The sequence below is a fragment of the Nelusetta ayraudi genome, unplaced genomic scaffold (genome assembly GCF_046127955.1).
Source record: "Nelusetta ayraudi isolate G7.1 ecotype Tasmania unplaced genomic scaffold, CSIRO-AGI_Nayr_v1 ptg000092l, whole genome shotgun sequence".
Classification (NCBI taxonomy): Eukaryota; Metazoa; Chordata; class Actinopteri; order Tetraodontiformes; family Monacanthidae; genus Nelusetta; species Nelusetta ayraudi.
The window spans coordinates 5027549-5043331 of NW_027466142.1; the positions used below are offsets into that span (position 1 = coordinate 5027549).

The window sequence follows — 15783 nt, forward strand, 5'->3', positions numbered from 1 at the left end:
AACCATGATCACCCACTCATTCCTCACGCTGCTGTGAACGCGCTGCAACGAGTGCAAGCCCCTTTAAATGCAGCTTGTATGAAGCATTCGCTTGCTCCTGCGATGCCCGAGACTCGTGTTCCGGATAGACGGACATTTATCACAGTTTGTTGTTCTAATTAGCCTTACATGTAGTATACCACACACGCGGCGCACTGCAGCAATTAGTGCTACCACTTCATCATGAGCTGCTATAAGCTGTAGTGGATGCTAATGGATCGCTCGCTTGGGGTCCATCCATCAGGACCTTGTTGTAAAACTATGTGAGTCGTGCCATGTGGAAAAAAAAAAAAAAAAAAAAGTGTTCCAGCGTTCATCCAGTTCCACAAAAACACTTGAAACTAACAGAGCGGAGCAGCCGGCATCATGAGATGACTGCAATCAGGTGCTTTCAAGTGAAGTATGCCTCACTCATGCAGTGAAAACTAGGGAAGCATAGGCTCCGATACCATATTGGCTATCGGGTAATGGTACCGATACCGGGGTTGAGTATTCTCATCTTACTCGTAAACTACAACTTGATGGAACAATTTGAAATCGTGGCACAACGCAGAATATGAGGGAGTTTACTCGCGGCACGGGCAAAAGACAAGCAATACTGAGGCAGAAAATGTCCGGAGGCAACCCATATGTTGTCCAGGCCTGTGGTCGCCGATCTGGGATTCCGGCGTCCTCTCCGCACACTGGAGTCGAGGTACGAGATTCCCAGCTGTCGCCGTATCACAGACGCGGCGCTCAGGGACGTGCAGTCAGGGGAGGCAGTGCCTCACCTTGCCACCATGGGCGGTTTCATTTACAAGTAAAGGTAAGATATACTATCCTGCATTATACAGTGGTGTGTTTAAAATGTTTTTCAATTTAATCAAAAATGGGATAACACCCAGAATTGAAGCTGTTCTATTAGCATCATACTGTATGTTTGTAAATTTGACATGAGTGTCAGTGCCTTCGCATCATACTGTATGTTTGCAAATCTGACTTTTGAGTCAGTGCCTCCCCAAACCCATACCTCACTGCACGTCATGCTGTTAAAATATGTGTGTGCGCTCACACACGCACACACATCCCACTTTAGACAAGCATGAGGAATAAAGGATGTTACCCAGATAACCACGCAGCACATTTAAGTTTGTTTTGTGACAGGTTTTTTTTGTTTTGTTTGTTCTTTTCCCCAGATAGCATTCGGGCTCCTCTTTCGTGAAATGAGTGATCACTTGACGGGCAGGTATTATGTAAGACGCACACTTCTCCTTGGCATGACTTGCCAGGTTGTCAACTGGCTTTCTCTACTACCGACACTGTCGCCATTTCCCCGTCAATGTCGCCATTGTTTGTTTTGTCATTGTCAGCAGAGGTCCAGCATTATATCCTTATGATCCCTTCCTGTTTTCCTGCTATTTTCATTATTTTTTATTTAATTAATTAATTCATTTCTTTAAGATCTTTTCTGAATTGGTACCTCTGGGAGTTCTGGGTTCCTTTCTGTTAGATTGTGGTGTAAAAGCTCTGATCCCGATCCAAAGTTTGGCAGACCTATTAACATGGGTTGCTGACCTAACTTGAAATGAAAAAAGTCTTCGTCTAGTCTCTTTGCAACTTTGTATTTAGCAAAGAGACAACCCCTGATGCAAAAACAAAGTATCTAAACAAATATACAATAAAACACCTTTAATACAGGCATTGAAATACTGGGGTTGTTTCAATTATTTGTTTATTTATTTTTGATACTAAGTGTCCCTATAGTCCTGTGGTGCTATTTTGAGTTGCTATCAGATTATTCTATATCATAATTTCTTTCTTGGATATGTACTACGGAATCACAGTGGTGCCAAAAATATAAATAAATCTGTTAAAAAAAAATACAGAAATAAATATGTAATTATGAAGAGGCTCTTAAATGTGAAATACCTCATCAGTAGAGAGATGTCAATAAGAAAGCATCTTCAGAAGTACTGAGACCACATCATACTGCATGTAATCATACCACATACTTTGCACATTGCATATTCACTTCATTCACCCTTTAACTGCAATTCCCAGTGTTTATTAATTGGATAAATATTGCTTTCAGTTGATCATTTTTAGCTCACAAAATCATTTTGTGAAGTTTACCTGTAGCCTCTCCTACATGGGGGAAATCATGGGTTTGTTTTACAACACATCGCAACACGACCGGGCTTCTATAAAGCCTTGGTGTTGATGTCGAACAGGTGTGCTGATATTAGACGTGTCCCGTCAGGGAAAACCAACTGACAGGAGAAATGAAGGAGGAAGTAAAACAAAACAAAGCAAACATCATAACCCTAAAAAACACAAGACAGCAAACGGCCCGCACTTTCAAGGAGTTGAGTAAATATTCTCCACATCAGCGGTGAACATGTTAGTGGCCACTACAACATGTCTTTATTTTATTCATGTTTTCTAAAATTTTAAATAGTTTTTCTTCAGAAGAGAACGGTATTTTTGGCAGACCTATTTAATATCGGTGGTCTAGAACAGTGGTCCCCAACCACCGGGCCGCGGGTCATTTGGTACCGGGCCGCGGAACAATTTTAATTTGAAAAATTACCGTTACGTCCATCTAACGCTCAACTGTTGATGCATGTCAAGGCGCTTGTCTTGGTCATCTGATACGTCACCACGAGATTAAACCCACAAGGTAGCAAGCAACATGAGTGTTGCTTGCCCCCCCCCCCCCCTCTTGTCAACGTTCACGCGTTCATGCCGGTCTGTAAAAATATTGTCTCACATTAAACCGGGCCATGGTGCTAAAAAGGTTGGGGACCACTGGTCTAGAGAACAGTGCAAACTCACAGACAAATGAAAGAAGAGGGGGAAAAAAAAGTGAGGACAAACAGAATTGCAGTGTTTCCAGGAAAAAAATGGGAGGGGACCCAAATTGGATACATTCTCCAACTTTTAAATCGAGAAGAGAAGCACTTCGTTCGAGTGCGCTGAAGGCGTCTGTTGACACAACAGCTTTTCTGGGTTTTTCTTTAGAAGGTCCTTTCATCTGTAAGTAGCACTAATTGCACTAATAATCTTGGCCGTCCCATGTCGTTAATGAAAATGCTGCTGTAATTGTGTTTTGACTAGAAACATAGATCTAGCGAAGTGAGTGAAGATCCATAACTGGCCACGTCTCCAAAAGTTGTAATGCAATAAAGCTAATGATTATTAAAGGGGAGCTCATTTTTGGCCGTGACCCATTTCACTTACTACCCCAGTGAGCCCTATTTTGTCATTGAAAGATTCAGTGTGTAAAATTTGGCCTGCTTTACGATTTTTATATAGGTAAAAATATCCTGTCCATAAATACATTAATAAAAGTGTATACTTGCACTAGAATAAAAGTGATTTGGTTTTCCTGCCCTTCTTCTTCTTATTATTATTTATACATAAGAATACACATTGATCACCAGTTAGCTACCATCTTGCACCGTCATATTTCTAAGGAAGCCTGGTGTGGACAATCCAGCTACCTGACAGCACATAAACCCGGAAAGCAATAAACCAATGAAGAAGAAGATGGACGAGGTATTCAGTTTTATGTGCGCAGGTCACTGTAGTTCACTGGCAAGCTTGGGAGAGGGAGGGAGTAGGGAAAGAGCACTGCAATCTAAAATAACCACTTGATGTCGCTGTTTCTTCTCAAAATCTCCTAACATTAAACACTTAACCTTTCACACTGTGCGTAGCTGACTGCACCCTGGATGGAAATAACTGTTATTTAAAGAAATGTTTTGACTATTCTGCCAGCTGGGTGATGGCTTCTGCCCTGGGTGTCACCTCTGGTAAGGCAGCGACGTGGTTCTGAGAGATGAGCTCTGCCTTTGAAGAGGGCTCCTCCTGTGTGTTTGTCACAAACCCACCTGCATGAGAGGAGCTCGGAGCGCCATTTACCATTTTGTCACCATTTCAAATGCTGAAGCGGGAGTTCTGCTAATGCAGCAATTATTTCAAAAGGAGAGCCACTAAAAGCATAGTCAGACGTTTTCAGCCCGCTCAGGCCGCGGAAGCGCCTCAGAACTTTTTTCTTCTTCTTTCGACTGAAATACTGATGTTCCTTTGACATCCTTCCACCTGCTGTTTCAGATCTTTCCCTGCGTTATTTTATATTTTGCAAATGCTCCCGAGAAAAATATGCACCGGTGTATTAGTGTAGATTAATAGCCTCCGTCGTCATTGTCCGCCTCCTTATTTTGCCGTCCCCGTTTTTCAGTTATAGTGCTGGAGTCGGGGTGTTTTTTTGTTTTGTTGTTGTTTTTTCCCCTTTTTTGTCACACGAGATGAAACTTAAAGGCAGTAATTGGATGCCTGAACAGATTTTTCTGCGCAGTTGGGGGTCGGTCCATTATCTTTTAGCATTGTGAAGTAATGCGCTCCTGTCCGGGCTGCCCTCATCATCATTACCCATGCTGTGGATGCCCGATGATGGAGCGGGAGCGGGAGGACAGGACATACATCATATCTGGACTCATCAGTCTTCTTGTTCCAGCCAAGACACCAAACTGTGCTCACTCAGAAGAGCACTCGCGGGTATAGAGATGAGGAGAAATGAAAGCAGCCGTTTGTATTCACATACTGCTCCCATATATCGTTAAACAATACATCATCACCCTGGCCTTCTCTGGCCACATCTGCTCCCGCACGATAAAGCCATCTATCAACCCCCTCCGATGAATGTTTCATTTTACTTCATTCGATTTCATTCCCTCTGCTGCAATGCACATCTTCTCTGCCAAGCAAGTGGAATCCGCGGGACCATTTGTCAAACACATAGTTAGACATACAACCATAAGCGCCAGTGCGCCAGCTAATTCCACAAAAAAAAAAAAAAAAAGAGGCCCGGACTTGAGCAGGCTGTGTCGTGCAGTGGTTTTTGTTTGGGATGCACCGATACCAAATTTTATTTTATTTTTTCTTACAGAACAAGTGGAGTATGAGTACTTGCATTTCAATACTCAACGATACCGAGTACTTGATAATGTCATCATAGTGCTATCTTTTTCTTATTTGAATATTTTATGTAATTTATTTGAACAACATTCTAGCATGTTTTTCTAGACCAGTTTTTACTGCAGTACAAACACAGATTGAACAAAATTGTCATATGCTGACATATGATAAAAGTGCTGCCACATGCTACTGCCGCACATCAACAAAAAAAAAAGTGCAAAGTTGTCAAATTGTGTGTGCGTGCGGAAGGGGAGAATTGTCAGCACTGCTCCGGCGTTGCCTTACTTCCTCTTTTCTACAAGTGTAGCAGGGGACAGGGATGAGGGGTGAGGGGGGGCGGGGACTTATCTGTGGGCTTTTCATGCCACAGTGATCCCAAGTAATCTAATTCAGCCTTCCTCTTTCCTCGCTTGTATGCTTTTCTCATATTGGTGCATGCAGATTGAAAAAAAAAGAGAGGGAGAGGGAGAGAGAGAGAGAGAGAGAGAGAGAGAGAGAGAGAGAGAGAGAGAGAGAGAGAGAGAGAGAGAGAGAGAGAGAGAGAGAACCCCACGTGCACGTGTGTCTACGTGTATAAGGGAGACTGGAGTGGAAGGAGGGGGGGGCAGACGGAGTTAATAAGCTCTGAATATGTCTGCATGCATAAGTATTTGTGTGCTGCTGCGCGCTAAGGAGCACAAGGTGGCTGGAGCGCCGCGCACCTTGGGAAGCCCGATGAGAAAGGATGTTATGTCTTGTACCGGAATGAATCAGCCTCTTTACCGGCTTGATTAAAAATCGATTGCGCCTTGTTAAGTGATAAAAATGTAGGTATCGGTGGTCTTCAGTGACCCGATGGGGCTTAAAGCACGCTCACTCCCAGGCACGGGGACAGGCACTTATCTTGTCTCCTGCTTGCAATTCCCGCGCAAGTTTGACAAAGAATTGAATAGAAACCAACTGGAACGAATATTTCTCACAGCGAACAATGCGGCGTGATTCATGTTGATGCCATTTTTTTTTCCCAGAGCGCCGCGAGGATGACACGGTCAAAAGCTGACGGAGGAGCGAGCGTCAGACCGTCTCTAATGTGCTTTCAGTGCGGCCGACGGATCAAACCAATCACGCAATTATCCCTCAACTCCGAGCAGTCAGCGGGGAAGAAACGAGAACCACCGCCCCCCCCAGTCAAAAGTTGCAGCGAGAACGGCGCATTCCTGGAGGGTGGCACGCAGGTCGTTGATAAATCAAGCGACGTCGCGCGAGGAGCGGGACCGAAACCAAGCGCCGCGGCGCTGAACGCGCGGGCTCAATTATCCCGAGAGCGGATGAGTGGATGGGAATGCGGCGCATCCTTCTGAATCCAGGAAGAGCCGCCCACGCGCATCTATCATCTGCGCGGCTCGCGGCAATGTTTAGAGAATCACGTCGGCACAACAGCTGGGTATGTATCGCGCAGATCAGAGGCGCCCTCCCCAAAAATAGAAATGAATGCAAGTTTTGTTTGAGCAATCAAGGCGCCCGGCGCCGAGGCACGTCTTCCTCTCGAGGCCATGCAAATTGGTTGCTGCGCGTTCCTCACCTGATTGTTTTGCCATTTGAATTTGCACGGCGCCGGACGAGGGGCCGCGTGATTAAGTCGCCCCCTTAACGCAGCGCCGCGGCAACACTTCACAACCGTTGTGAGCTCTCGTGATCGCTCCAGATTCGATCCCGAACTCTCCGTGCGGAGCGTCAAACTCGCGGCCAGCGGGCCACAGCCGGCCCGCGAGTTGATCATCTTTGGTCCGCCTCAGCTCAGAGCCTGAACCCCGAGCACTGATGAACTCGTACGCAAGATGAGACACTGAGTATCTGGCTCAGGCAAGTGAGCGTCATACAGCTGCAGACTGACCCATTTTCAGTTTTTAATTCAGTTTCATTTTTGCATTTCTTGCTACTACAGACCGTTTGATTTTTCTTTTAAGGAAATTGTTTTTTTTTTTTTTGGTTGTTATTTGCCTGCAGATATCTTCTCAGTTGAATGGACACTGGAAAGGTTGCAGAGATAGAGCCATAATAAACGCACGCATGCAACTGATTTAATTTATTTACAACATTTATAAAAGCAGCGATTGGTGAGGATCACAAAGCAGCAAACTGACTTCAATGCAGCTTTAATGCAGTTAATTTTTTTTGCAGATTAGATTTTTTTTCTTGAGGAAAATCATTGAAATTATTGCTAGAGCCATAAGAAAATACTGCAACAGATTTTATTTGTTTATTTATTTATTTAGCTTAGTGATTCATATTTAGGCAACGCCATTTAGCAACGTTGTACAGGCTGTGATAGGTCCAGATTCAACATGTGCAATAATTTCAAGAAGTTTTCAATACACGTTGAACCTGTCCGGCCCTGTATTTGTACCATTTGTTTTTTTTATTTGGTCCTATGTGTATTGTTGTGTTGTAGAGCAACAGAGGTACGCGAGAGACTCCTGGCACGAAGTTCCATAAGAGGAGCTTTGGCTAATCTACACATCAGTGGGGAACGGCAGCTCACTGAGGGAGATAGACGGCTTCAGGCTCACCCTCAGGCCAGAACTGGACTTTGGAGCCCATCCGACACCAGCTGAGATGTTCAGATGCTCTGTTTCCTTCTCTTAAACACACTCTAAGGGCTCACACCTGTCCTCTTCTTCTCGCTATGAATCTATGACCGTGTACATGTATGGTTGTAAATAAATCTTCTTTTTTAACAGATCATACCAGCTGTGATTAAAGTGAAAGAAATTCTAACGTATCTTACTTAAATTTGGCTGTCTTTGATTTTGTATCAGTCGAAAAACAATTATTATCATTTTTAAATTACAATTATGTTGTGACTATTACCGAGGACAGCTGACGAGAAAGTTTCTAGTAGAAACTGGCGTGCAAATGAACTCAAATGAAAGTCACATTACCGTGCTCAGCCGTACTTTCCCGCTGTTGGTTGAAACACAGTCAGTCAGCCGTTCTCCGTCTACCTGTGTGTCTCTCCATTGAAGCTGTTCCGCTAAGAGCGCCCCCTGCAGGTTTGGAGCACTTCTGTTGTAGTGACTGGTTTATGCAGCGTTTTTTTTGTTGTTTTTTTGCATGTGTTTTCTTGGTTTTCCATCCATTGTGGTTTGCACCACAATCCTCTTTTTTGCACCTGTTTTAGACATGTGTTTGTGTTTGTGAATTTGCATCGTTTCCATACCTGCAGCTGTTTTTCGCCAACGAAGGCATATTAGGCAAGTGTATTGTGTTTGGCCCTTGTTGGCCACCGTAAATTTCAGTATAGACAAACATAAACATGTAGAAAATAACAGTGGTCATTGTTACGACCGTGCACACATCCAATAATTGCTCACTGGTCTTAACTATTATATTATATGTGCAGTACGAGTACAAAAGCTGTTCAAAAAAACCTTCATTTGGAAAAAATTGTTAACTAATGTATTATGTATTTAATGGCACAAAATATATATTTTTTAAATTGTTACTTTTTACTTAAGTACAAGTCCGAACCTGTACTATCTGACTTTTATTTGAGTAAAGCAGTTAAATCAGTACTTTTACTCAAGTCCAGGATGTGAATACTTTTGCAACGTCTTCCCGTCTTCCCAGCTTGGAGCAAATGAAATAATTGCATTGACTGGCTCCCTGCTTTAAGTAAAGCAGACAATGTGTTTATTGACTGGCTTAATGGGGAACTTTGGGCCAAGTCAGGCTCACAACCTTCCACAGCTCAGCCCAGGTCCAACACTCTGTCTTGCAGCTCCTCCTGTCCAAGGACAATGGAAGGCTGGTCCTGCTAGTCTCCACTGACCCCTTCTAGATCAGCATCGGACCGTGCTGATGGATCTACAGCATGTTGTAAATTTTCAAAGTAGCCTAGGCCGATCCACAACTTTCAAACAGCCATCCAACTCCAGTGTGGTAGCCTGGATGGAGGCTGCATCCCTCAGGGCGCCGTTCAAAAAAAAACCTTGCCAACACTTTCAACGTGCTTCTCTGTGATGGATGGAAGAGCTATGCCTCAAACACCGAGCCGTGAAATTATCCTTGCTAATTTAATACTGATGGCGAAGCCTTGTTTTGCTTTAAATAAATTTATTTTCGCAACAGACTCACAAAAGGTTGCACGGAAGGTGAAATTGGACTACGAGAGTTTAATAATGCGACCTTGGGTTTCTCAAGGCATCCGCTGATGATGAACTCGCATTTCAATTCCTGTGCTGAAGGGGAATATATGCAAACATGAACTCACGGCATTCCGGGTTTTTTTTAAAAAAAATTAGATAACGCGGTCGCAGGAGAACAAGGTCCATTATATCACATTAAGAGCGTTGAGCGTGCAGCTGTCTCTGTGAGCTGGACGCCACTGACTCACCATGGCCAGGGGCACGATGCCTGCCAGGTCCTCCTGTGCCAGCCGGATCTCCGTCTCCACCTCTTGTGTGGCGCTGCGAGTGGCCGGGTACTCCACCTGCCAGGCCATCCAGCGGCTGCCCAGCGGCTCTGGGAAGCTTTCCATTTTCAAATCCACCTGGAGCACTCGCTGAAAGCCCACCTCGAATCTGCCGGAGAGCACAAGAGAAGTCGGGTTAAGGGTGTGAACGATGCCGCGCGTGTGCGTGTGCTTGGGACAACAGTCGGTAAAGGCTCGCAAATGCGTTTTTTGCTGCCACGTGTGAAATTTTCAGCGCCGAGTTCCTTTTTGCATCTGGTCGAACCTTCACTCGGAGCACCGCGCCATACCGTCTTTCAATCCACTTCTCTTCGCCTTTGTGTTTGTCTGGATGTATCTCTGTGTTTGTGTTTACATGTTGGAACCTGTACCAGCTGTACTGACCACAAATTCCACCAGCTTGGCTGTGTGGGCATTAAAGGTCCAGTGTGTAATGTTTGATTTATGATTTTTGTATTGGTGAAAGCTTAACATGCATTATTTATAGTGTATACTCACAGTACAATAAAATTAATTTGGTTTTCCTATCCTTAGAACAGTTGTCATACATATGAGCATCAGTGTTGGTGAGTAATCTATTGTAATTAAACTACTTTTTGAGTAATGTAATGGGATTACTGTGGCAATACTGGTAATTATATCATAATTACTTTATTAAGTAGCAATTCCGTTACCTTTCCGAAATATTTTGCTAGCTAAAAATGTCTTATTATCCTCAAAATGTCTGAAATTTAGAAAAACATCCAAAAACAACAATGTTGTTTTCGAAAATATCCAGGTCGAACCTCATAAAATGTTGAAAGCCATGTTTACAAATATGTCAGCAGTATTTGCACAGTAGAGATTGTTTAAGTACTGTGCTTCTAAATATCTTAACAGCATGGGCTGTGCAAAAGGCGCCAGTGCTGTACATGAGTTTGTGCTGTGAAATGTGCAGTTTGTGTTCAGAGAGCAAACATCCATTCACGTTAAGAGGACAGAGGCAAGATTTGGAATTGCAAAAGTTGCACTTTAATAAAGTTCATTCCAAAACACTGAGCAGCTGTTACTTTTTTTTTTATTTTTTTTTTTTTAACTAAAGTAATTAGTAATTGATTACCTATGAAACAAAGTAGTTTAAGAGGTAATTAGATTTATTTTTAAGGAGAAAATAGGGAATCAGTAGTTGGATTACTTTCATGGAGTAATCCCAACAACACTGATAAGCACATACATAGGGCCAGGCTCTTGCTCCTAGTTAGCCACCACCTTACACTGCCACCTGCCATTTATAAAGGAAGGCCGTCTTCCTTTATAAACACAGTGCTGTATATAGGAAACCCACTGTCAGGCAGACTTCCTTAAAAATCTTACACAGTGGACTTTTAACGAATCAATGAATCAATGAACCACTCAACAAGCGGCTTGCACAGCAGCACCATCCCGCGATTCCCGCGCAGTTTCATAGGCGCGCGCTGCTCGCCGTTGCCGTCGCCCTGACGGAGGTGCCGACGGTCAAGTTCGCCCTTGTTTGCCGGCGTGCGGTGTAAATATACGGCCCAGCTTTGGCGCGAGCCTGAATAAAGTCAGACAAATGGACGGCGGTGATAATAAAATTTCCCCCGGCGCCGTAAGTCTTCGGGCGCTCGCAGTTTAAATATAGCCCGAAGGCAGGAAAGGTCAGCTTTGCACAAGAGCCAGAGGAGATGGGAAATGGCACGAGATCTGTTAGCCACGTCGTCGCGTGTCAAATGGCGGCGGCTCAGGGGCCAATAAATTTCCCGCACGGTCTCCATGGCATGAAACAGCATCTAGTAATTTGAACGCGGTGCGGAGGGGCGGGAGGGGAGGGGAAGGGAGGAGCGGCGGAGCCGAGGAGGGGGTGAATAAATCCCCTTTGGAGAGGCCGATATAGAAAATAATGTAAAGCAGGAGACGGGGAAATAACTTTTCCGGGCAAATTCAATATTGCGCAAGCAAATTGTCGCCGTGGAAAGAAATAGCAACGGCGGAGACACACCAGAGCATTTCTACCCTAAATTATGAATGGCGGAGTGAAAACGGCAAAATGATAAATAATAGAAAATTGCATGTTCACATGGCTTTGACACTCTTTGCGGGGTTTTTTTTTTTTTTACATCACGGTCACGTGATTCCGTTTTACTCCAAGAAAAAGACGGATACGCCGTCCAGGCAGCGAAGCGGCAGAACAACCTGATTTTCACATCCGCCAGGGCCGCGACATGAATAATTAAGACGAAAACAGAGTTACTCGTGTCACGTTTCATGACGGTCGGAGGAGGTGCAGGTGTAGCACGGCCCCCGGGGGCTGACTGACATAACCGGCCCAACGGCACCGTGGAGGAGACCTGACCCGTGAAGGTTTATCATGCAAAGACCGTTCACAGATGCGTCCATAAATAAAGCGTTTGCGGCCACCGAGCGTCACACTCGACCGGTATCGCACTTGAGCCCGAGTGCCCTAGTTTCTACAGCACGGACTTGTGCAGGGGGAGGGTGGGCTGCTGTGTAAACATCACACAGACAGGGGAGAGGAGCACAGCGCACACAATATGGAAACGAAACTCCCACGTTCACAAGTTGGAGGGCCTCAAGGAAAGGCTGAGAAGTTGGGCGGTTATTAGCTGCCTTCACCTCCTTCAGAGACGTCAATTATTCCTCCGCCATCACGATCCTGCCGGAAGACTCAACCAGCAGCTGCTTAGGCTGTGAATTTTATGAGGTTTTCGTTTTTTTCTCCTCCCCTCTCTCTCCAAGTCCAATAAAGATCCAGGGGGGGGGGGAATCCAGGTAATAAAACTACACACTAGGGAAAAAGTAATTGTTCTATATTTTAACATGCCGCTAATTTCACATTTGTTTTGGCATGAATCTAAAAATGACATGGTGATTTATGCTGATAATGAAAACAAGTGGGGAGAAGGCCGGTTGTAATAGCAGCCATTATCTCACATTCTTTGGCCCCTTTTAATGACTTTATATTTGAAAAAAATAAGATCTGCTAAAGGCGCTCATTCATATTTATTCCATTTATTTCATGCAACTAATTATTTTTATTGATAGGTGTTTTTTTTTTCTTCTTTTCTGCAATAATGAACTTGTCGGTCTGAAACCATTAAAGCAGCAAGAGTCACCAGGTAATAATATTTAGAAATTAAAAAGCTAAAGTTAAAATTGTCACTTTTAATTTACTTGGTTTATAATTATTATCATTATTATATATACTTGCGAAAGTAATGATCCTTTACAAGAAATATATGTATCTGTACTGTACATACATACATATATATATCTTCTTAGGTTCAGCCTTTAGTGCTGCATATTTTCATTCATTTTGAAAAAAATGCTTCACTACTCCAGTGCCATAACACGCGTAAATAAAAGCAATGACTACGCAGAGTGTAAGAGCAGGCGCGTACCTCGAAAAGTGGCAATGTTGCACACAGCTGTGACTGTAATAAATGCGCAACAAGTAATAAAGGTTTATTATAAAAATGGTTTATTTATGGAAATTTTACGACGACTCTTAAAACCAAAGCTGCTCCTGTTTGTGCATCTTGCCGCCTGATAAAACAGATGGTAAAGAGAGAGAGAGAGAGAGAGAGAGAGAGAGACAGGGAGGCTAACCCACCTGCCACAGAAAAGCCTGGTGGCAGTCACTCTGACCGACCGCCGCGCTTGACCTCAGCTGAAACATGTCATAAAATTAAACCTGACAAAGTCGGAGTCAATGTGACTGAGCGGCTAAGTTGTGGAAATTCATTGGGAACACACCGGCCCCCACGATCCCGGCCTGACCTCTTCTGTCTGAGTGGGCCGATCACATGGCTCACTAGGGGACGACTGTTCATTTTCCCCGTCACTTCCAGCGTCGGGGTCTAATTCAATTAGCAACAAAGAGCCTGTGGACGAGCGCCACACAGCTGGCCCCAGCCCGATAATTATCTGTAAACTAGCTGTGGTTTGACTAAATCTGAGGCCAGACAGACAGCCGGAGGGCAGCCAAAGGCAACGGAGAGAGGCTCACTAGATAACAGGGCCCAAAGTTGGAGGCAGCTGGCCCTGCGGCGGTAGAGAGGGGGACTGGAGAGGAAATCAGACTTGACTGGATGCTGCCTGTGACCGATTTCTGTGCGAGCAGCTGAGCAGGATGACGTTCCGCCGCCGCCGCGTTCATTAATCGCAGAAACGGCAGATGATCCCACACGGCGAGACCACAGTGAGGAGCCGGAAAACAATGGGATGTGACTAAGACGCTCGTGAAATGTGACAGAAATGGCAACTTGCCTGTTACTGAGGTGACTAAGAATCACTTGACACTGGTCTTTTACTTTTGAGACATTTTGAATAGTGTTTAAAAAAGAAATGCTTTTCAGCTGGCAGCTATTGGTAAAGTGAAATAAATGGTTTTCCACGATTTTAGCAGCATTATCACAGCTTTTTAGAGTCTTGTGTGTCTTTGCCATATTGGAGGGATCACTTTAAAGGTCAAGTGTGTAATATTTAGAGATTTTGTAGAGGAAACAGTGTCATTAAGTGGTTACATTTCAGACTGCAGCACTCTTTCAATCTCCCTCCCTCTCCCAAGCTTGCCAGTGAGCTGCGGCGGCCTGCGCACCCAAACCTGGATACCTCGTCTACCTTCTTCTTTGTTGGTTTATTTAAAAAAAAAAAAAAAAAAAAACGCGCTGTCAGGCAGCTGGATTGTCCACACCAGGCTTCCTTAGAAATATGCCGGAGAAAGATGGCAGCTAACTGGGATCAAAACCATGGATGTATTAAAGAACTGGACACCGGACTATCAATGTGGTGACGTGCCGATTTTTTTCCAGTGGCCACCTGAGGTACTGCAGCAAAAAAATTGACCTGAAACGCCACTTTGTTATGGTCATTGAAAAAAAAAAATGATAAAGAAAATCACCAGAAAATAGTTTATTCCCAGCTTGACATCACAACGTCGGAAGTGCTGCTGTGTCTCAGCTCGTCCTGACATGTCTGTAAGTGGCGTTCTCCAGAATCGTTCTGATTGGCCAAATAGCATCATGTGAGTTACAGAGGCATCATGGGAAGTGACACAACTGCACATGCTCTATGGGCCCATTAATGCGTAAACTTTTTCGGCGTCTGTGCTGGGTGAACAACTACATTGAAACGAGTGGGCCGCCATCTTGGAGTCGGGGGGCCTGATCAAAACCCACGTCCTATGTATATTCTTATATATGAGAACAGCTCTCAGTTACTTTTATTGCACTGTATTGTACCGTTCTGCACTTTTATTAGTGAGTTTATGGGCAGTATGTTAAACTTGTACCAATATAAAAACCATAAATTAAGCCAAATACTTCACACTGGCCCTTGATGTGAATAAACCATGGAAAAAACGAGTGCATACAATTACAGTACATGGCAGCAAATGTCTTCCATACATGTCCAGACGTCAGTCAAATCCCTGTCGCCCAGGGAGAAAATGGTCCTGTTTACTGCTGAAGAAAGGCTGCGAAAAAAAACTCCCACAGTTAGAAGTCTTTGGGGGAAGAGGTGGCATTTTTGTCAGCATCGAGTAATTACAAAAAGGACTTTGCAAGAGATGATTGATTTCTCACTTAACACTGTGAGACGGACCCGGGGTTGCGAGACGCCTAAAGAAAGTTATGTTAAAATGGATTTTTTTTTTTTTTTTTAAAGAAAGAAAAAAAGAAAGAAAGAAAAGGCTTTGGACAAAGAAAGAGTGGAGACGTGTTTTGGCAGATTTCTCTAGAGAAAGCTCAATAATTGAAAGAGCCTCTATTGTTCCATTATCAAGCTCTCAGTGTCATTGTGACACTCCCTGTTTAATCTCACGCCGACGTGATACGATCCATGCGTCCACCTCTGCACCCGGAGGAGATCAGAGGAGAGGCGAGCGATCGACAGCGAGTCTTTGCAACGGATAAATCACGGAGACATGTTTTTTTTTTTTGGGGGGGGGGGGGCGTTCGGGCTCTTCATCTTCTCTCAGCAACGCGCAGTCGCGGGGCTCTCAGAGATTGAAACAGCAGATGTGCGGCAAGTGGATGGGAGCTCTGGTGTGTGTGTGTGTGTGGGGGGGGGGGGGAGGTGGGGGTTTGAGCGTTTGTCACACGCGATGCATGCGTACACGCGGGACGCGGAGCGCGGCGAGGGTCACGAGGAGCCTCAGTGGAGAGTCACAGCGCGCAGCTGATTCCAAGGCGCGGTGATGTAAACAGAATGACAGATGAAGATGCATAATGCAGGCGGCCGAAACGGGAGGAGTCCGCGGACGGCAGCGATTGTGCGCGCGTTTGACGGGGCGGGGGCACTGCTCGTGGAGG

At 44.6% G+C, this 15783-nt stretch overlaps 1 protein-coding gene across 1 annotated transcript in view; it reads right to left on the bottom strand.

Annotated features, from left to right (window-relative positions):
• LOC142902294 (transmembrane protein 132C) overlaps positions 1 to 15783 on the bottom strand; it is a 167413-nt gene that overhangs the window by 33683 nt on the left and 117947 nt on the right. Inside the window, exon 4 of the mRNA XM_076047218.1 lies at positions 9374 to 9560. Within this exon, the coding sequence (XP_075903333.1) occupies positions 9374 to 9560 (187 nt within the window). The remainder of the gene's footprint in view (positions 1 to 9373; positions 9561 to 15783) is intronic.